The sequence below is a fragment of the Ostrinia furnacalis genome, unplaced genomic scaffold, assembly GCF_004193835.3.
Source record: "Ostrinia furnacalis isolate ACB-3 unplaced genomic scaffold, ASM419383v2 OfSCF6002, whole genome shotgun sequence".
Taxonomy (NCBI): domain Eukaryota; kingdom Metazoa; phylum Arthropoda; class Insecta; order Lepidoptera; family Crambidae; genus Ostrinia; species Ostrinia furnacalis.
The window spans coordinates 103,622-125,529 of NW_021136241.1; the positions used below are offsets into that span (position 1 = coordinate 103,622).

The 21,908-nt window shown below is 39.2% G+C and overlaps 4 protein-coding genes across 6 annotated transcripts in view; 2 read left to right on the forward strand and 2 right to left on the reverse strand.

Moving 5' to 3' along the window:
- Nucleotides 1–8,563, forward strand: part of LOC114361825 (protein outspread-like) — a 56,863-nt gene extending 48,300 nt beyond the window's left edge. Inside the window, exons 11-16 of one of the 2 annotated variants that reach the window (XM_028317017.1) lie at nucleotides 840–1,010; nucleotides 2,356–2,508; nucleotides 3,012–3,111; nucleotides 4,017–4,095; nucleotides 5,736–5,849; nucleotides 6,217–8,563. In XM_028317017.1, coding sequence (XP_028172818.1) covers nucleotides 840–1,010; nucleotides 2,356–2,508; nucleotides 3,012–3,111; nucleotides 4,017–4,095; nucleotides 5,736–5,849; nucleotides 6,217–6,314 — 715 coding nt within the window. In that variant the 3' untranslated portion in view covers nucleotides 6,315–8,563. The remainder of the gene's footprint in view (nucleotides 1–839; nucleotides 1,011–2,355; nucleotides 2,509–3,011; nucleotides 3,112–4,016; nucleotides 4,096–5,735; nucleotides 5,850–6,216) is intronic. The other variant, XM_028317021.1, reaches the window with a different exon arrangement.
- Nucleotides 8,559–12,241, reverse strand: LOC114361827 (sesquipedalian-1-like). The gene is made up of 4 exons (XM_028317024.1): nucleotides 12,177–12,241; nucleotides 11,879–12,064; nucleotides 11,251–11,394; nucleotides 8,559–10,304 (listed from the first exon to the last, which is right to left on the reverse strand). Exons 1-4 carry the CDS (start codon nucleotides 12,202–12,204, stop codon nucleotides 10,147–10,149), a joined length of 516 nt encoding a protein of 171 aa, XP_028172825.1. The 5' UTR covers nucleotides 12,205–12,241; the 3' UTR covers nucleotides 8,559–10,146.
- A 508-nt stretch (nucleotides 12,242–12,749) lies between these two features.
- On the reverse strand, nucleotides 12,750–18,903 carry IPIP (Inositol phosphatase interacting protein). 2 transcript variants are annotated; one of them, XM_028317023.1, is made up of 5 exons: nucleotides 18,475–18,903; nucleotides 17,759–17,944; nucleotides 16,477–16,620; nucleotides 14,983–15,146; nucleotides 12,750–13,917 (listed from the first exon to the last, which is right to left on the reverse strand). In XM_028317023.1, exons 1-4 carry the CDS (start codon nucleotides 18,677–18,679, stop codon nucleotides 14,989–14,991), a joined length of 693 nt encoding a protein of 230 aa, XP_028172824.1. In that variant the 5' UTR covers nucleotides 18,680–18,903; the 3' UTR covers nucleotides 12,750–13,917; nucleotides 14,983–14,988. The 2 variants fall into 2 exon arrangements, with proteins under 2 accessions (XP_028172824.1, XP_028172823.1); XM_028317022.1 differs by lacking the exon at nucleotides 12,750–13,917 and adding an exon at nucleotides 13,924–14,113.
- Nucleotides 18,904–20,372: 1,469 nt separating this feature from the next.
- Nucleotides 20,373–21,702, forward strand: LOC114361831 (lipase 1-like). Its single transcript, XM_028317028.1, has one exon. It carries the CDS (start codon nucleotides 20,476–20,478, stop codon nucleotides 21,700–21,702), a length of 1,227 nt encoding a protein of 408 aa, XP_028172829.1. The 5' UTR covers nucleotides 20,373–20,475.
- The last annotated feature ends 206 nt before the right edge of the window (nucleotides 21,703–21,908 follow it).

Below are 21,908 nucleotides of genomic sequence, written 5' to 3' on the forward strand. Positions count from 1 at the left end.
CGTTGAACAATTACCCCCTTACTAATAAAACTTACACGCTCGTTGAACAGTTTTAAAGTGACGTTTAGTATGGAAATGTCATTTTAAAACATTGTTCAACAAATGTGTAACTTTTTATTAATTAGTAAGGGGGTTAGTAATTGAGTCCCAGACGGCATTCATTAAAATCATAACAATTGATTATCTATTGTGTCTAGATTCGCGGGCCTTGAAGGATTAAAAGGACATTTTGAAATTAAATATATTAAACTAACGTGTAACTCCACTGCAGGCACACAACTCTTAAATTTACCAGAGGCGATTGAGAATGGTCCTTCCCTATTCTGCCTGAACCACACGGCATGTATTGCTGGTCACTTTTGCATACGAACATCTCGCTTGGTGTTAAACAGCAGCGCCATCTACCGAATCTATCGATAATAATCTATATCGATGGCTTGTTTAACATAGTGCTTGCAAGTAGTAAAATAAAAAGTTTAAACAGATGCCGATATCCTAAGGCTATAAAAACTGTTGGCATCAAAAAATATTGTTCTCTTTCCGCACTGACTCTGGTCACAGTATAAACCAAGTAACCAAGAAATCGACGATCTTGGTTTAAAAGATCGCGTCAAGATTTACCATAAATGATGGCGGGCGAAGCTATCCCGCGCGTGCTGCACGCACGAAAAATCGTTCTAGACATCGATTCATTTCGCGACAGGAAGCAAGCCAGTATATTTTAACCAGTAAAAAGTTGTTCCAGGCGTCTGTTGATTAAAAGTTCAAAAAATCTGTTTTTCATAAACAAAAAAAGTAAATCATAAAATATTTTTTAATTTTCTTTTTTCCTATTCCAGGCTGGACAAAGAGCAGGCCCTAGCCGAGGAGACGCGCGCAACCCTGGCCGCTTTGGACGCTATGCGCAAAGCACACGAGAGCGAGGTGCGCCGCGAGGTTGACAAGTTTAAAGCAGAGTTCCTGTCGCGAGGGAACCACCCAGACATCACGCAGCTCAGCTCGAGGCACCAGTCAGTGTTAGATTTGTTCTCTTGTTGTAGATATAGAAGCAATTGCAGGTTGATACGCGAACTACCTAGCGGGAGGAAAATTGAAGGTATAAGCTAAAAGACTTTCCTTAGCTGGCGCCACTGGCGAGTGATAGGAGGACCTTACTGCAATAGTCCCCCTACCGTTATAGCAGAGTAAATACAAATGAGTAGGTCATCTTCATAGAAACGCACCGAGCGCGGTTTACAATTGGAGCCACTGTCTTAGCCACCACAAGCAAGTGGCAGGACTTCACTCCCTAGTAGCGCCATCTAGCGAGTGATAACTCTATTCGACAGTGGCGCTACTAGTGGTGTACGCGACGCGATAGCAAGGCGCACAAGTTCAAGGCGAATTTCCTGTCGCGAGGGAACCACCCAGACATCACGCAGCTCAGCTCGAGGCACCAGTCAGTGTTAGATTTGTTCTCTTGTTGTAGATATAGAAGCAATTGCAGGTTGATGCGCGAACTAGTGGGAGGAAAATTGAAGGTTATACCTTCAAAAACCGGGATAAAAACTATCCTATGTCCTTTCCCGGGACTCAAACTATCTCTATGCCAAATTTCATCAAAATCGGTTCAGTGGTTTAGGCGTGAAAGCGAGACAGATAGACAGACCGACAGACAGACAGAGTTACTTTCACATTTATAATATTAGTAAGTATAGATATTAGTTGGGGCTGACGCGCGAAATGACGGACGTAAAATTGAGGGCACCGCAAAAATTTAAATGAGCGTTTCCAATAGTTTTACCACCCAATAGTTCTACCACTTCAGTGCTCACCAGTTGACGTCACTGTCTTAGTCAGAAGCAAACCTGACGCGGTGGAACCACCTTGATATCACGCAGCTCAGCTTGAGGCACCAGTCAGTGTTAGATTTGTTGTCTTGTTGTAGGTAGCATTAGCACGGGACTATTCCCACCAACTGTGTAGCCAAGATCTACAGCTTGATCGCCATTAAATAAAATCCAAGGGGTGAACTGAAGTTACTGGTTGTGTAATTTAACGAATTAGCAGCGATTGAGGGTACCCCTCTTAAGTTGAATAAGGGTTTCCTTAAATACGCTCACCATAAGACGCCACTGGCGACTGATAGTACTGATATTGCAAATGAGCTTCATTGCTCATCCAGTTGGCGCCACAATCTTAGCCATACGCTAGTGACAGGAGTTCGCCAGTGGTGCCACCTGGTGAGCGCAATCACAGAAACCCTCATTGAGTCCAAAAAGTGTATTTTTTTTAAATCTTCAGATCTAAATAATAGTACTCAAAGAATTAATCCAAACTATCTTCAAACCTGACTAACCCCATCTCACCCCACAGGCAGGAGATGGAAGAAATCAAGCAAGAGATCCTGTCGCTGTCGGACAAGTACTCGGTGAAGTGCGTGGAGTCGGCCGCGCTGGAGGAGCGCCTCGCCGCCGCCACCGCGCAGCTGGCGCACGCGCACAACCACATCATGCAGCTCGACTCCAGGTGAGATTCAATAGAGGACCAGGAACTGAACCTTGAGTGACTCCTACATAAACTATGTAATTCAAGACATAATAAATAGTATAGGAACGACTACTGAACCTTGCGTGACCCCTAAATTTCGTTGGTAATCGCATAGTTACTCCAGGACACATTCAATGGTAGATCAAGACACATTCAATAGTATACGACCGACTACTGAACCTTGCGTGAACCCTAAATTACTTTGGTAATCGCATAGTTACTCCAGGACATATTCAATGGTAGAGGACGAGAACTAAACCTTTACTTCAGAATCAGACTATATTTTATTAGGTTCGCTATTTTTCGATAAACATGGACGATGATTTGGTACATTATGATGACATTGTCGTAAGCCTTACAGTACCTCGTTAAATTTTGAAAACGCCTATTCTTTTTCATCACTCTGTATTGGTGATTGCGTGCGACTGCGTTCCATATTAGTGATTGAACGAATCTAAAAAGTTAATTTTTGATATTTCCAGAAACAAACAGCTGCGCGCTCACCTCATTTCCGAGGCCAACGAAATGAAGAACGGTACGGAAGCGTCCACTCTCTCGCAGCTCATCGAAGACACTGCGCCGGTATGTACCGTTTTCTCTTTCTACCCGCACTCCACCGAGTTCACGGCACACGCTTCGGGCTAGCTATACCGCTTTTTCATCTCACATTCGAGCTAGAATGCCCACGCTTGCATGACGTCATCGCACGTAACTCTCACTGATTGGTTAAAGTTTCTTGATGGTCAACGTCACCAACTTCGTAACTGTTTTTTATTTTATTTTATAAGTTGGTCATGTTAACTAAAGAAATATTTAGTCTTGTACGAACAGATTTTGGTAAAACTTACTGAAGTTCTCTTATAGTTATGGATTGAAATCTAATTTTAGAAAACTTCTCAGTGTAAATACAGACTATTGGAAATCTTTTGAAATTCGGTCTATTCATTATGGCAATCGCACGAATTGGGACACGTGGATGGTAATTCTATTTTTCTCTCTAACGATTGAAACAAATCACGATAGTATATTATCGGTTATACAGTGGTTCCCAACCAGTAGCGGACCGCAGTAGTCAAAATAGTTGTCAAAATAGTCGAAAGATTTCGAACTTTGCGAGCGATTCGTGAGCGAACTTGTAAAGAAGATGCTTGCTCAAAAATCGTATTGATTTTGAAAGTAAAAAGTTACATTGAGTATTTAATTAATATTTCTTTTGGGATTCATTTAGTTTACTAAAAATATTATGATACATTATAGAGGCTCTTTAAGAGCAAACTATTTGACGATTTGTAAGTACTAATTAAATAGTCTATACAAATAAAGAAATTTAGACTTTGACTTTATTTTTCTTTAAACAAAGCGGTCCCTCTTCCATAAAGGTTGGGAACCACTGAGTTAAACACACTCGTCTTCTAATTCCTGCGAGCGCAGTAGTTGTAAAGTCCACTGTAATGCAACGGTCATGGTACATTCGGGTGCACTAACAGCATGGGAGGGCGGAGGCGCCGCTGTGGGCTCACCTGCGGACGCTGGCGGCGGCCTGGCAGCGCGCCAACATCTATACAGGTAATTGAACACGCCTGCTGTGAGTTTACTTACCTCTATGGAACGAAGCTCATAACTCGATTAAATCTTAATGCTTCCAACTGGCATTTTTTCGATTGAAAATATGACCGAGATTGAATACTTTTAATGCTGGGTTGCACCATCTTACTTTAAATATAACAAACGTCAAAATTCTGTCAAACTATAGAATTTGTTTAACACCGGTTAGATACGGTTCAAATTAAAGTAGTGCAACTGAGGTGAGGTTATGTCCGTTGTAATTTACACTTTTAAAACAGTCAGTCAGTCGCCAGGTGGCGCTATATCTCCGTGACAAATACCTACACTAGCTAGACTACTTTTTATTAGGTTTTTTATTTAGGCTAAACACTAAAGCTGGGTTATCAAAATGTAAACTCACAGTAGGTTTTATTATTAGTTATAATACATAGGCCATAGACTAGTGTTGTTTCGCGATTTCCCCATTGCATATTATTCATCCATTACATTTATAGGAATGGAGTGTTTATTTTAAACCAATTTAGCTTTGCTGTCATTAAAGTTTCCTCATTTGTGTGAGTTTGAGTGTGCACGATAACAGTTTGAACTAATGTAACATAATTTGGACTAATAATAATATTACACGGTAGACAACTTATTATCGCTTATTTATCCCCAACACTACGAAATGTAAATCTATAAAAAAATTATTCAGCTTTTTACAATAGGTCTAAATATTACTCAACACACTACTAGAAATAGCACAATTACCTACTAACAAAACGCTTACTTTACAAGAAAGTAGCGTGTTTTAAAATCAGCCTCCGCCCCCACCACCTTCTCTTCCTTTAGGCAAAACTACAATAGTTTATGTATGTACCCTGAATGTAAAGGTCGACGCATACTAATCAAGCCTAAACCGGAGCTGTTAAGGTTCGGCCAAACCAACGCGTGCAGCCTGCGTGCGCTATGGCGATGGCGATCAGACATCGTGTATGAATTTGTAGCGATGAGTTCACATCAACGCGTCCTGTCATTGGTCGCGGCGATCTATGCACGCATAATGACGTATGCTCTATGCCAGGGGTGGCCAACCGGTCGATCGCGAATATTAGTCCAGTCGATCATGGCAAGGCAAAAAATACTATACATGATTGTGTACTAAATTATGCTATTCCATTTGAGATTTCAAGAAGTATGTAAGTGTTAGATCGCCCAGTTTCGTTAGTAAACAGTAGACCTTATGTCTAATCAAGTTGGCCACCCCTGCTCTATGCAGTGATCGCCATCGCTGACGCGAGCTGCATGCGTCGTTTGGTTTGGTTTACCAATACCGAGTTGATTACATGCGTCAACTTGTAAAGCCTGGTCCGTGAGCACGTGGAATTTTGTCCATTGCCCCAAGCTACCCATCCTTATCGCTCGCGCGTAATTATGTTGCTGTCGCGACTGAGCGACGGGCGCCCGCAGTGAGTGTGCGAGCGCTACAGCAACATAACTACGCGCGAGCGATAAGGATGGGTAGCTTGGGGTCATTGGACGAAATTCTACGTGCTCACAGACCAGGCTTTACTTATTGTTCAACCAATGAAAATCAATCCCTGTATAGGTACGTACATGTATAATTATACCATTATCTAACCTGTAACCTGCTGATCCAGGGGAAATCGTCAAGGGCGAGTCCTCTGCTGGAGGCAGCGAGACCGACGCGCCCGGCCAAGATCCAGTTCGCGAAGACAGAGAGCACCAGAAATCTGCAGCTGTCGCCCGTCCAGGTGAGGATTGAACCTTATAGCGAAGGCATTAGAGTGCATGTTTTTTGAAAAAGCTTTTAAGCAATTTCTACTCCTTAAGATAAACTTCGTGAAGATTACAAATACTGAAACAAATATTTGTATGATAAGCAAATACATTGACATTTATGTGGGTATTCAAGTTCATTTTAAGAAGGTTTTTTACACGCATCTTCATATTATGTAAATTTTATGTGTAAAGTATTTGATTCTAACGAGTTTGCAAACAATTAAGGTGTTGAAAAAATATTCATGTCAATTAATTTTTGTATGGTGCCTAATTACCAATAAATAGTACATACCTTCTATTTTTTCTTAATTTTTTCTTAAATATCAACGTCTTTTCCAGAACTAAAAGCGACACAACGCTGCTCGGCGAGCAGCCGCGTGCCGCTGGCGCCACTGGCCGGGGTGGTGGCCGAGCGCAAGAAGCGCTTCGAGCTGTAGCCGCAGCGCGCCGCAGCGGGCCGCAGCAGTCCGCAGCGGGCCGCAGCAGTCCGCAGCGGGCCGCAGCAGCCCGCAGCGACGCAATCGCGAACTTATTGCCAAAGGTTAAGGAGTTTCACATGTATTATGTTACGGAATGTATTGTCACGTCTCACCCACCATGCGAGCACCTGGCCACTTTGCTTAACGTCCCACATATAACGTCGATTACGTAAAAACATTATCTAGCTTAGCGAAGCCCAAAAGTATTGCCGTCTTTTACATTTGTTAAGAATATGAAAAGCATAGCATGTCTTTTATTATTAGATTAAGTTCAGGTAATGATTTTACACAGTCGTAATTGTTTGATTTTAATAAATTTATGTAATTTTATGTGGTAGTTGATATATTATTTGCACGTTGCGACAGATATATAGTCAAAATATCACGATGAAATGTATTACAGTAATAGTTTTAGCAAGCAGATGTGGAATTAGCAACTTGTTCCTATTGAGATAGTATGACGATTACTGATTTCACAGCTGCGCGACTTATTTTAAGTTTGTAGCCAGGGATCGTTCATTTATTAATGATATTTTATTTAATATCGCAATTGTTTTTAAAACCATGTATTGTCCCAGTAACAACAACCTATTTATTGTTCGTTAATTACAGAAATTGTACTATATTAACACAAGCTAATACTGCTTAGGTCGTAGTATCGAAGTCACAAAGTATTTAGACGCGAAGGTGACCACTCGTAACGATCGGTAACTTATCACAAATATTTAATCGATTTATTGCCCCGTCGTATAAATTCGCTTAGTTTTAAGCATCGATAACCTAAATATATTAAAGTACTGACGCCCATATTTATATGCTTAGCCTAGTTCGTAAGGTATGGAATAAGACCAAAAACAGTTCTCCCTATACTAAGTGGCCAGCATGTTTTCCCACCCACCACACGAGTTGTATATAACATTAAAGTTTATGTGTTGTTTTCTTTACGTAATTTTAATTAACTTTAGTTTGTACATTGTTTCTTTCTATTTAAATGTCTTTCCTTCTGTTATTTAAGTTCTTTCGCTAATTTCTTAAGTTAGTTTTTAGATGATTGGGTTAGTGATGTTTCAAACTTGTAAAAATTGTAACATTGTGTACATACTAACGGTTCTGTCGCCCGACCGCTGTCCTGTGGACCGTCCGTTTATCTATAAGGAATCGTTACCAAATATTTTCATATTTATGACATTTGTGCTCTATTGGATGTTTGGGCATGACGCAGTGCTTTGACGCTTTTCATTAAAATTAAATATGAAAGATGTATTTATAAAAATACATATTGTGTAGTATTTGCAGTGATATTCAAATTTTTTGTTTGTTCGATGTGACTGGCTATTATTGTTCAATATTAGCTAGAGGTCACTGACGTAATTCGGCGTGACTGCAATGTAGAAAAATGTCAAAGTACTGCGGCGTCTCGCGTTAATTTTTTTGTGTAGATTTTATACATAGTCTTTATTCGTGGACATGCATGATAATATTTCGTCGTATAACATTGAAGAGTTTCTATATCCGTGCGTTTAACATGATGTCGCCTTTGTGACGTGTTTTCTGGGTTTTATTGTTTTCCAAAAACGTTAGATAGGTATATATTTTAACAGAGTATTATTCTTTATCAGAGGCTAATGTACGGACTGCGTATGTCTGCTAAACACGATGTTTAACGCATATTATATTATAGAGGCATATATCGTTTGAACATGTTATTTAGAGTTTTTAAATTATGATTCGTGTTTATCACCGGTACCTATTCCTTGTGTCATCGTGTTATCTCGTTACCATATTTCTAGCTGGGCATTCGACTCTGTCTTCCACAAGTTTTGTATTAACTCACTTTGTTGTGTATAGAGTGTCACTCGCGTCGCGCCGTGAGCTAGGGGCATGTATAGTTATGTATCGTATTGCTCAATGTTGTCTAGTTGCGTTTGAACATGTATACCAAAACTGTGGGTCGCATCGCGCGCAGGCGCAGGGTGCCTAGTGGGAGCGAGATGGATATAAAAACGTTACACTTTTGAGAAAAAACTGCTCAGAAAGAGTGTTTCTTTCACTCTCCACCAGATAGCGCCACTCGTTTACTTCAACACGAGAGTCTCAAACTCGCACTAAGCACTCTGTTCACTAGTGTCGGCTCTCCCTTTGTATCAGTTGACGTTAAACTGTTTGTTTATGTAACAAAGATTTTTACAATAAACTACTTAATACAATAGTCTCGTTTTATTTACAAATTAGGTACTAAGCGTAAACATTCTTAAGGCAAGTTGTTGAATACAAAAAGCAATAAGTTTTAAAATAGAAAAACATTAATCTATCGGTGCGTTTGGCCGAAAATAGAATTGTAAGCTTATAAGAAAAATTGCGATCGCTAAGCGGTAAGTGCTATCAATGCTAAAAAATGTATGAAAAACGTCACTATTGAAGTTAGCAAACGTGTCCTCGTCAAAAATAGGCTAAAGTTTTCGGCAGTTGCCAAAGCAATCGCCATTTTGCTTACAAATTCTATTTCCGGCTAAACGCGCCCAATGTAATTAATAAAACTTAATTTATAACAAACTTTTAAAATGAACTTATGATTTTTATTTCACAAAATGTATATGACTATAGAATATTATGTATATTATGATAATAACCTATTTTGTCAGGATTTATTTGAACACAAAAATGGTGATCCTGATTTCCTATCTTATGGATTAAATCGACCGCTACACATGCTACCTAATTCCAAAATCAATCTGATGTGTACTAAACAAAATTAAAGTCCGGTCGCCGAACACATATAATTTCGCCAATGACTCCAGGCTACCCATCCTTATCGCTCGCGCGCATGTAATTATATTGATGTCGCGCTCGCACACTCACTGCGGCCGCCCGTCGCACCACAGTCAACTAATATGTAAAAAGTCGAGAGTCGCGTGTATAGCGGTTACTTGAGTAATAAAATTCATTCCAGCAAATGATGTCCAAATATAAGTAATCTCCAACCGTATCTCGCAAATTATGAATAATATTTACACCAGCTCAGTTTGATCGAGTTCATTTATATCACAGAATATGTCATCGCGGTAACATTTCGAAGAGTCTCTTGAATAATTCAAGTTTGAATTAGTCTCCAAGCAATTTCTTAGAAATCCATTTAAAATAATATAGAATTTCTATGCCGTGCTCGCGTCATTTCTCACTCACGTTCTGATTCTTTACTATTAATTCCTTTTTAAGAACTGTCAATAAAACTGTTAATATAATACATAATATTTAGAAATGTTATTTAAAGGAAAAAGGCACTACCATTTAGAGAACCAAACAAAACATATTATTATGGTGGTATTTATGTCTGGTTATGGTTGTGCTACAGTACTTAGATGGTCTGTCAAGGTCACTATGAATAAACTAAGAATAACGATTATTTATTGCTCTTTCGACTATATCTATTTCATGAATAGATCATCTCAATATATCAGAATCGTATGATACTGTCAGGAAGGCAATTCTCGTGATGCAGCAACATGTTGGGATTTCGTGTAAAACCTTCAGAATTTAATAAAAGGAACACTGATGTCACTTAATTATTATTGCAGTGTCATCCGTACTCACTTAAAGATCTTTTAAATACTCGAAATATTCAAAACTAATCGATGACTATCTCCAGGACAAGTTCACTTGATTTTCAATAAGAGGAGAAGGGTACCAATATTCTATTCCTATTTAAAAATACATTATCGATTGCTTCGAGAATCTTTCGAGAATCGCCTCCCTAGCCCTAGTCAAGTCAACAAAAAGTTTCTACCTTACTCTACAGCTGTATTAGAGGCTTGTCGGACTCAGTTTTGGTCTTCATTATCTTGGCTCGCCACTCGTTCCGGTCGGCCAGTATGCGGCGGCCGTACGACGTGTGGATGTCGCGGAACGGCACTTTCTTACGGGGCACATCTGGCCGAAGGTTCTCTTTGTCTGAAATAAAAATATATCTAGTGAGATATTATCTCCAGAAAGACGAACAAATGCTGTGCCTGCTGTGCTGAGATCAAGGATTCATCTAACTATGGACGACAGCTGTAGAGCATGTGGAGAACATGCAGATGAGAAATAAAAAAAGAGACCAAGGAAACCGAGAGCCTGTCTACTCTTGAAAAAGAAAATTAAACAGTAACCTGTGTGTGACTTTGTATATTGTTAAGCTCATTTTATAATAAAGTTTTGTTACAAAAACAGAATAAACAAAAAAAGCAATAAAAAAACTATAAATACGGCAGCTAATTTTATTTTGTATCTGAATATACAGACAAGTTTTTAGCAACATTTACATAAGGATGATTAAACTCCATATACATAGGACGTGTCCTTGGGCGGATTGTGACTAATTCGATTTAGGTAATTTTACGTCTTTGGTAGCTTATGACGTCTAACCACGTATATAAAAAAACGGCATAAACTATTGTAAATGAGAAAAATTGTGACGAGACGATGGATGACTGGTACTACACCGCAAAAACTTATACATGAATTTCGTTACAGGTGCTTCGATAATGTAGGTATTTCTTATGAGAGATGAATAAAGGCTTGGGAAAATATGAAGCTCTAATAAATCAGCACCAATACTTTATTACAGTTTTACCTCATTTCACATTGTGTAAAAAATATATTGAATCAATCAATCAATCAAAAAAGTATGTTAGTTTTTTCCAGAACCACGTCATACTAAGTATAGTTGAACGATGCTAAAACGTCAAGTACCTAACAAAAATCAGAATCAGAAAAATAACTTAGTATTGTCCAGTAGCATCCTCCTGTAAATGTCATAGCTGGGACGGTTCAGTGTCGGACAACTATACTATAAGAGAAGTTTAGACAATACCATCCTAACCTTTGAGATCCAAATAAATAATTTGCTACTCACGATGTCGGCTGCCCGGCACGGCCTTGCCCTCGGTCTCCAGGCCTCTATTGAAGGGGTTGTAGCGCTGCCCTCTAGGAGGCGCTTTAGGTTCCTCCTCCGGCGGCGTGATGGTCACCAGAGCGGCCGCTTCTGCCGCTGCTTCCGCTGTACCAATAGTAAAATGAATAAGACGTATAGCTCTGTTTATACACAGAATGCAATGGAAAAGGCAAATAATAATATTATGTTCTATTCTAATATGTAAAACTCATTTTTTTTATTACATGTAAAAATAAATATAATGTGTGTGGGACTCTCATATATTCTTTGTTTTCTCATAATAATCTAAAAAAGTTTCAGTATCTTCAATATTTATCCACCTTCTATGGGTGTGTTGTCCTTGTCAATGTCCCAAGAAATCAAGGTCTATTTAAACTAAAGATAAGCCCTTGTTGGGTGTACACTAACTTTAAAATTCTTATCAAACCAACTATTTATTTAATAGCCGAGAGTAATTAGACAGTTGGTAATTAGGTACATAAGAATACATGAACATTATAATAATAACATCTCTTTGAAATTATGTACACTTGGATTTTTTACATAACTTGTTATTGCCAGCCTATTAGGAAATAACATTATTAATTACCTTGAGCCTCATCCAGCTGTCGCTGTAACTCAGCCACCATCAGCTTCATGTAGTCATAGCTGGCGCAGGCCAGCGCCTTCATCCACGTCTCCATGGAGGCCTGCGAGTTAGTGCACAGGTAGTAGGTCCGACCACCCTCACACTGGAACACTATTTTGAAGCTGTACGCCTCTTCTTCTGTTAATTCTGAAATGTTTAAAAATTAATCAGTATTTTTTAAACTTAGATGATAATCTCTCTATCCTTCATTACAACAAAGTAATTTGACCGGTAAAGATTATAATAAAATTGAAATTACCATAATTTAGATGGTGCCACCTACACATTTAATAGTAGCAGGCCTCCGTCACTCGCCTATGCCGGCCGAGATAATTACCTACAGCGCGCGACAACTTCAAGTTGCAAATCAGTCCGGGCCGCCACGCGCCTGTTTGCACACGCGTAGAGATGTGCCGCTGAGAAAGTTCTCGTTCCCGGCAATATTCCCAGTGAGAATATTCNGAGGTCACTGACGTAATTCGGCGTGACTGCAATGTAGAAAAATGTCAAAGTACTGCGGCGTCTCGCGTTAATTTTTTTGTGTAGATTTTATACATAGTCTTTATTCGTGGACATGCATGATAATATTTCGTCGTATAACATTGAAGTGTTTCTATATCCGTGCGTTTAACATGATGTCGCCTGACGTGTTTTCTGGGTTTTATTGTTTTCCAAAAACGTTAGATAGGTATATATTTTAACAGAGTATTATTCTTTATCAGAGGCTAATGTACGGACTGCGTATGTCTGCTAAAAACGATGTTTAACGCATATTATATTATAGAGGCATATATCGTTTGAACATGTTATTTAGAGTTTTTAAATTATGATCGTGTTTATCACCGGTACCTATTCCTTGTGTCATCGTGTTATCTCGTTACCATATTTCTAGCTGGGCATTCGACTCTGTCTTCCACAAGTTTTGTATTAACTCACTTTGTTGTGTATAGAGTGTCACTCGCGTCGCGCCGTGAGCTAGGGGCATGTATAGTTATGTATCGTATTGCTCAATGTTGTCTAGTTGCGTTTGAACATGTATACCAAAACTGTGGGTCGCATCGCGCGCAGGCGCAGGGTGCCTAGTGGGAGCGAGATGGATATAAAAACGTTACACTTTTGAGAAAAAACTGTTTAGAAAGAGTGTTTCTTTCACTCACCACCAGATAGCGCCTCTCGTTTACTTCAACACGAGAGTCTCAAACTCGCACTAAGCACTCTGTTCACTAGTGTCGGCTCTCCCTTTGTATCAGTTGACGTTAAACTGTTTGTTTATGTAACAAAGATTTTTACAATAAACTACTTAATACAATATTCTCGTTTTATTTACAAATTACTAAGCGTAAACATTGTTAAGGCAAGTTGTTGAATACAAAAAGCAATAAGTTTTAAAATAGAAAAACGATAATCAATGCGTGCGTTTGGCCGAAAATAGAATTGTAAGCGATTATAAGAAAAATGGCGATCACTAAGCGGTAAGTGCTATCAATGCTAAAAAAATGTATGAAAAACGTCACTATTGAAGTTAGCAAACGTGTCCTCGCCAAAAATAGGCTAAAGTTTTCGGCAGTTGCTATAGTAATCACCACTTTGCTTACAATTTATTACAAATTCTATTTTCGGCCAAACGCGCCCAATGTAATTAATAAAACTTAATTATAACAAACACTTTTAAAATGAACTTATGATTTTTATTTCACAAAATGTATATGACTATAGAATATTATGTATATTATGATAATAACCTATTTTGTCAGGATTTATTTGAACACAAAAATGGTGATCCTGATTTCCTATCTTATGGATTAAATCGACCGCTACACATGCGACCTAATTCCAAAATCAATCTGATATGTACTAAACAAAATAAACTAAAGTTCGGTCGCCGAACACATATAATTTCGCCAATGACTCCAGGCTACCCATCCTTATCGCTCGCGCGCGCGTAATTATATTGCTGTCGCGCTCGCACACTCACTGCGGCCGCCCCGTCGCACAGTCAACTAATATGTAAAAAAAAATCGAGTCGCGTGTATAGCGTTTACTTGAGTAATAAAATTCATTCCAGCAATAATGTCCAAATATGAGTATATCTCCAACCGTATCTCCCACATTATGAATAATATTTACACCTGCTCAGTTAGATCGAGTTCCTTTATATCACAGAATATGTCATCGCGGTAACATTTCGAAGAGTCCCTTGAATAATTCAAGTTTAAATTAGTCTCCTGTTAGAACAAGTCTTTAGAAAGACCAAGCAATTTCTCAGAATTTCACATAATTCTATCCATTTAAAATAATATAGAATTTCGTCATTACGCACTCACGATCTGATTCTTTAAAATTAATTCCTTTAAAAATACTGCCAATAAAACTATTACAAATATGTAGTAAAGTTATTTAAAATAACATATGGCATAGACAACCAAAGAAAAACCATTGCATGGTGGCATTTATGTCTGGTTGTGGTTGTACTGCAGTACTTAGATGGTCTGTCAAGGTGACTATTATAAAACTATGAATAAGGATCTTTTATTGCTCATTCAACTATGTATATTTCCCATAATGGCGCAGTTACACTACGCGGGAAATTGACCAAGACGAAGCGCGAGCACGGCACACCGAAGTATGTGTGACGCACGACGAAACTAACTGAAGTGCTTGTTTGCCATGTCTCGATCAATTTCCCACATAGTGTAACTGCGCCATAACTAAAACTCATTTCATAAAGAGGGAAAGAGACATCTCAGGGAGGCAATTCTCGTGATGCAGCAACATGTTGATATTTCGTGTGAAAAATCTTCGGAATTTAATTAAAAAAACACTGATGTCACTTAATTATTATTGCAGTGTCATCCGTACTAACTTCAACTTAAAGATCTTTTAAATACTCGAAATATTCATTCGATGATTATCTCCAGGTTCACGTGGTCAAGTTCACTTGATTTTCAATAAGAGGAGAAGGGTACCCATATTCTATTTCTATTTAAAAATACATTATCGATTTCTTCGAGAATCTTTTGAGAATCGCCTCCCTAGCCCTAGTCAAGTAAACAAAAAGTTTCTACCTTACTCTACAGCTGTATTAGAGGCTTGTCGGACTCAGTTTTGGTCTTCATTATCTTGGCTCGCCACTCGTTCCGGTCGGCCAGTATGCGGCGGCCGTAGGACGTGTGGATGTCGCGGAACGGCACTTTCTTACGGGGCACATCGGGCCGAAGGTTCTCTTTGTCTGAAATAAAAATATATCTAGTTAGATATTATCCTATCCTACTAATATTATAAAGGCGAATCCTACTAATATTATAAAGGCAAAAGTTTGGATGTCTGGATGTCATGATGTCTGGATGTTTGTTACTCTTTCACGCAAAAACTACTGAACGGATTTTGTTGAAACTTTACAGTATTATTGTTTATAACCCAGATTAACATACAGGCTATAATGTATGACGTAATGTGACAAATTAATTTCAATAAATAAATAAGATGTCTCTAAAAAGCGTCATCTATCGTCATTGGTTGATCTACAGCGCAGGACAAACTACTTTCTTTGACGTTCGTAAATATTCATACGGGGGAAGCAGTGAAACGCCATCTAAGTATCGGGGGTAAAACGAGCTCCACGCGTACGAAGTCGCGGGCGGCCGCTAGTTAGTCTCTAATAATAAAGACGAACAAATGCTGCGCCTGCTGTGCTGAGATCAAGGATGCATCTAACTATGGACGACAGCTGTCGAGCATGTGGAGAACTTGCGGAGTCCATGAAATACCTACTGTGTGAATGCGATGCGCTAGCTAGAACTAGGATGGGTCTCCTGGGATCGGCTTATCCGGCACCAGAAAATTATGGGTCCCTCTCACCCAAGCACTTGATTAAAGGTAAAGGGAAGCACAAAAGATCCCAATGGGGCGACGTGCTGAGCTCATGCGCGGCCCTAAATAAGAAAAGATAGGAGATCAAGGAGACCGAGTGTGTCTGCTCTTGAAAAAAAAAAATAGTAACCTTAACCTGTGTGTGACTTTGTATATTGTTAAGCTCATTTATAAGTGTTTTGTTACAAAAAAGCAACAAAAATAATATAAATACGGCAGCTAATTTTATTTTGTATCTGAATATACAGACAAGGTTTTGGTAACGTTTAAACGAGGACGATTACACGTCTATACCTCTCTATAGAACGCGTCCTTGGGCGGATCGTGACTAATCCCATTTAGGTAATTTTACGTCTTTGGCAGCTTATGACACCTTATGAGCTTATGACGTCTGACGCCCACGTCTATGTAGGTACTACACCGCAAAAACTAATACATTAATTTCGTTACAGGTGCTTCGATATTGTAGGTATTTATTGTGAGAGATGATTAAGTCTTGTGCAAATATCAAACAATATAATAATAATCAGCACCAATACAGTTTCACCCCATATCACATTCTGTAAAAAATATATTGAATCTAAAAGTATGTATAAAGTTTGCTACTATGCCACGCCAAAAGAGCATACCACAGCTACTATTAAAAACGGCCCTCTCTTTGCGACCCAAATAAGTAATTTGCTACTCACGATGTCGGCTGCCCGGCACGGCCTTGCCCTCGGTCTCCAGGCCTCTATTAAAGGGGTTGTAGCGCTGCCCTCTAGGAGGTGCTTTAGGTTCCTCCTCCGGCGGCGTGATGGTCACCAGAGCGGCCGCTTCTGCCGCTGCCTCCGCTGTGTCAAGAATTAAACAAAAAATACTTTAAGAATGGAAAAGGCAAAAAATAACTTCTAGGCTAATGTACACATTATTACTATGCTATCTGTATTGCATGTAATGGTGGCCATACACGTTAGGGTTTGCATGATGGTTACGACCATACATACTTAACCGACAGGTATAACCGAGTTATCTACAACGCATACACGTTAGGGTTTACATGTACAATATAAATTTATTTAACTCAAAAGTGACTGACTGACAGTGATCTATATACGCACAGCCCAAACCTAGCAGTAACATTAAGATTTCTTGCAACAGGGAGAACACATGTGTCTTAAATATTCACCACCATTCACTGCCACAGACTATAGGAGACTGAGAGAAAACTGTGCATGCAAGCATGAGAGGGCGCACACACGCTCCGTTATGCATGTGCGCAAACATAACCGAGCGGCAAAAATATCTTTTTTGATATTCGTTAGGTTGCATGTACACGCACCAATAACTGTACAGTTTTATAACATACACGCTAGGATTTGCATGTCGGTTAAGCATGTACGGTCAAAACCATCATGCAAACCCTAACGTGTATGGCCATCATAAGATGTATATTTTGAAATTAAAAAAATAAAATAAATAAGGATCTCATGATATGTGACAAATTGACAGTCAAATACACATATCAAAAATTTTATCATAAATACAATTTCTTAGTGAGAAGAGTAGCTTCTCAAACTAAATTTTTAATAAACAACTTGAAAAAAAAACCAAACTGTCAAAAATTTAGTAGTATAGTATTCAACAAATAATAAGATTTCCCTTTTTTTCTCATAATTGTAAGGAATTACAAAAAGTTTTAGTATCTTCAATACTTATCCACCTTCTATGGGTGTGTTGTCCTTGTCAATGTCCCAAGAAATCAAGGTCTATTTAAACTAAAGATAAGCCCTTGTTGGGTGTACACTAACTTTAAAATTCTTATCAAACCAACTATTTATATAATAGCCAAGAGTAATTAGGCAGTTGGTAATTAGGTACATAAGAATACATGAACATTATTATAATAACATCTCTTTGAAATTATGTACACTTGGATTTTTTACATAACTTGTTATTGCCAGCCTTTTAGGAAATAAGATTATTAATTACCTTGAGCCTCATCCAGCTGTCGCTGCAGCTCGGCGACCATCAGCTTCATGTAGTCGTAGCTGGCGCAGGCCAGCGCCTTCATCCACGTCTCCATGGAGGCCTGCGAGTTGGTGCACAGGTAGTAGGTTCGCCCGCCCTCGCACTGGAACACTATTTTGAAGCTGTACGCCTCTTCTTCTGTTAATTCTGAAATGTTTAAAAATTAATCAGTGTTTTTTTAACACAGATGATATCTCTCTCTATCCTTCATTACAACAAAGTAATTTGACCAGTAAAGATTAAAATAAAATTGAAATTATCATAATTCTGATGGTGCCTACATGTTGGATAGTAGTGAAATCTATGATAATCAAAATTGCAGGTAGCTTTATGAATATTCACATTTAGAAAAAGTGAAAGTACCCTCACTTTAGTTTGTTTCTACCAAAGAAAAAATGTAGAATCCTTCTTGCTTATTTTTTACTTCACAAGAAATATTTACCTACCTACATTAAAAAAACCAAACTTTATAGTTTGTTTTGTAAAATTACTTATAATAAAATTAAAATGGACAACGGCTCAGTATAAAATGCAGTTATGTTCATGTTTTATCTGTTAAAACTAAGGTTTTTCCTGTACTGTTGTAGTAACTGTGTAGTATCATTATAATCCCAACTATAACTTTACCGCATGAAATAAATATCAACAGAAATACTAATATCTAAATAGTAACGTACCAATAGTGCACCCTTCCAGTATAATGACCCCTATAGGTTCCTTGTCGCCCTTTTTGTCGAAGTAAAACAGCAGGTTCCCTTTGAGCGTGAACCAGCGCTTCTGGTAGCTCTTGCCGATCTCGCCCCGCATGTCCAGCCAGCCGTCGCGGTCCACCGGAGTCGCAGACGACGCGAAAGCGGATAAATTCTTCTCATTTATCTTCATTTTTAATAAATAACGCGTCTGAGGAAACACGAAAGCCTTGCGGAACACGCGATCGGCGTGCACGAATAGCTCAGATATGGCGGGTGGATATTCACATAGTCGTCACGAACAACAATTATGATTAGCTATGATTGAATCAAAATTAATTTAAACCAAACAAGAATCAGTCAGTAGATCATTTTTTTCTTGATTTTTCGTCACTTTTTCAGCATTTTTTACTACTGTCAGCTGTCACACATGAATTGTGTCACTGTCAAAAGTGTCAACTGTCAATGTGATAAGGTTGTTCCGATTCGCACTGTTATAGATGACCCACACTGAACTGTCCCACCAAACTCAATGACAGGGGGGCGCTACCATCGTTCAACTATATGGTTTCCAACATGGCAAAAATCTGAACCAGCGATCCGGTATTGACGGTGGCGCCCAGTGGGGCGCCACCGTCAATACCGGATCGCTGGATGACATTGACAGTGGTCAATGTCATCGACAGGACAGTCCAGTATTTTGGAACTAGGTATATACGAGTCTCAGAATACAGAACAAACCAGAAGGAGTGTTCGATAACATTTCTACGCGGCAACTTGTGTCCAAAATACTTCCCCTCCCGCGCCCCTCTGCCCCCTTTAGTGTTACTAGCGCCGTGTGACACCCCCATTTTTGGGGTAAAATTATGTAATTTTTTAAAGAGATGTTAAACAAGTAAAAAATAAGTAAGTGAAATAAGTACACACGGCCAGTGTTAACTATCCATTTCCGTTTTTGCTCTCGCTCTTATCAAATGGTGATTCTTTGCGATAGAACGAGATGACATGACTGGNCTTTTACTAATATTTTTTATATTTTATGTTTGATCTTTTTACATTATAAAATAATTACACTCATCTTCCTCATTGGAAATGTGCTACTTACGGATAAAACATGATCCCATGCACTTTCTTCGTAATTCCAGTAGCATTCTTACATGTTGGAACGGCACAAGACGGCATAATTTAATTATAAAGTGTCAATCTGACGGATATGTAAACAATGCGCGCGCCGGCCATTGACTGATTGCTCTAAAGTCAAAGTAGTGCGATTTGGAGTACTTTATATGAATACACATTTACGCCCGTTGACGGTTTCTGGTTTGTTCCGTATTCTGAGATACGAGTATACGATAATGAAAAATCCAACTCCTGTAAAATTAAGTTGCCCAAAAAATAGCAACGCCCGTTAGGGAACTCCATCCAGAATCTGGTTAATAAGTTGGTTAAACAGCTATAGCTGGGAAGGATTATCTCTTATTGTTGTAAATGTGGTAAAAATGGTCTTAAAAGCAAGTTTTTCAAAGTGAAAACTTTCTCGGAATCATAATATAAACATTTTATGAAAACGTTAACTTGATAGAAGCAACTTTTAGGGACTGATCCGATCATTATATGTCTTCTTTCTGTATTACGAGCAGTATTTAATACACAGTTAAATCTGCTGAAATTCGGGTTTTAGTAAAGTATAGGTATACTAATAAGATTAATTACTTACCTACCCACATACTTATTCCTCCCATGCTAATTACGTTGTTAATGCTATTGTCTTTCTGAGTGACAGATTTTTTATAATGGGTTAATGTAACTTTAGAGTAGGTAGGCTTACATTTTCTTTAAATCATGCAATGCATTTATTAAAATACAAATCAATTAGTATAGGATTACACAGAATTTATGCTGCATTTAAATCTTAACAATTAAAAATCCTGATAAAATGTACTAGTTAATTAGAAACAAAACTTGTAAATTTGTGATCGTCAAACCAAAATGGAAATAATTCAAGTCGTCCACGTGTTGAATTTCTTTTGTATACTTCATCTCACAGCTAGTGATGAGTCGACGTCAGCTCACGTAATCGCTTCGGACCTACTGGAAGAGGGAAAACTGAATTTCAGACAAATTGTTAACCAGTGTGGGTTTGAATGTGACGTACACGAGGTGGTCACGCAGGACGGGTACGTGCTCACGCTGTTCCACATACCAGGAGATAAGACGCGACCAGTGTTCCTCCTGTCGGGGAACTTCGGCTCAGCTGACGACTACATCGCACGAGCCAACATCTCCCTGCCGATCATTCTCGCAAAAGCTGGCTACGACGTATGGGTGGGCAACTGGCGCGGCTGCAAGTATGGCCGCCGCCACCTCACACTCGACCCTGACCGCGACCGAGACCAGTTCTGGAACTTCAGCTTCCACGAGTATGGGCTATACGACGTACCTGCTAATATAGACTACGTTTTGAACAAAACCGAGTCGAAACAACTCGCCTGCATTGCCTGGTCGATGGGCACCACAGCGTTTTACGTCCTGGGGACACTACGACCGGAGTATAACGATAAAGTATCGGTACTGATATCTTTGGCCCCGATTGGCACCCTGCACCATTCCGTGCCCCTTCAACACATGATCGTGATGTTTCCACTCCTGAACGCATTTTGGGAAATAACGGACACGCAAGAGATGTACGGCGAAAATTCCACTTTTGTAACCGTTTTACGGTACGTGTGCCGATCCAAGGAGTTGGGTTATGAGCTGTGCATGAAAGGGTGGATCTTCGATTCCTTCGGGGCCGATCCAAAGAATTTGGAGCGAGAATTTACCCCGGTGATGTTTAGTCATTTTCCGTCGTCCATCTCCACGAAGGCGATGCGGCATATGGCGCAGGTCGTGATGGCAAAACGACTCGTGCAGTACGACTACGGGCCGACGGAGAACTTCGAGCGGTATGGGTCGGCGGAGGCGCCGAGCTACGAGCTGGAGAGGAATGATATGCGCGTGGTGCTGGTGTCGGGCAAGAATGACGTCATCTCCACGCTGCCCGACGTGGAGCTGCTGAAGGCTTCGCTGGCCAACGTGGCGGAGCACGTGTTATTGAAGCCTGCAGAGTTTAGCCACTTCGACTTCGCGTACGGGAGGAGCTCCCATAAAGTCTTGTACAAAACACACATCCTGGGATTTCTGAAAAAGTATTTTAGTGTAAATGAAGAAGAATAATTGCATGCATAAAGTTTTGTTTTCTTATTTTGGCAGATGTGACTTTTTTTCATAAGATCAGTAAAAGTTTAACTGCAAAGAAAGATTAGGAAATTCATAAAAACCATAGCACACTGATAAAATCTATATATATAAAAGAAAGTCGTGTTAGTTACTTCACTTATAACTCAAGAACGGCTGAACCGATTTAGCTGAAAATTGTCAGG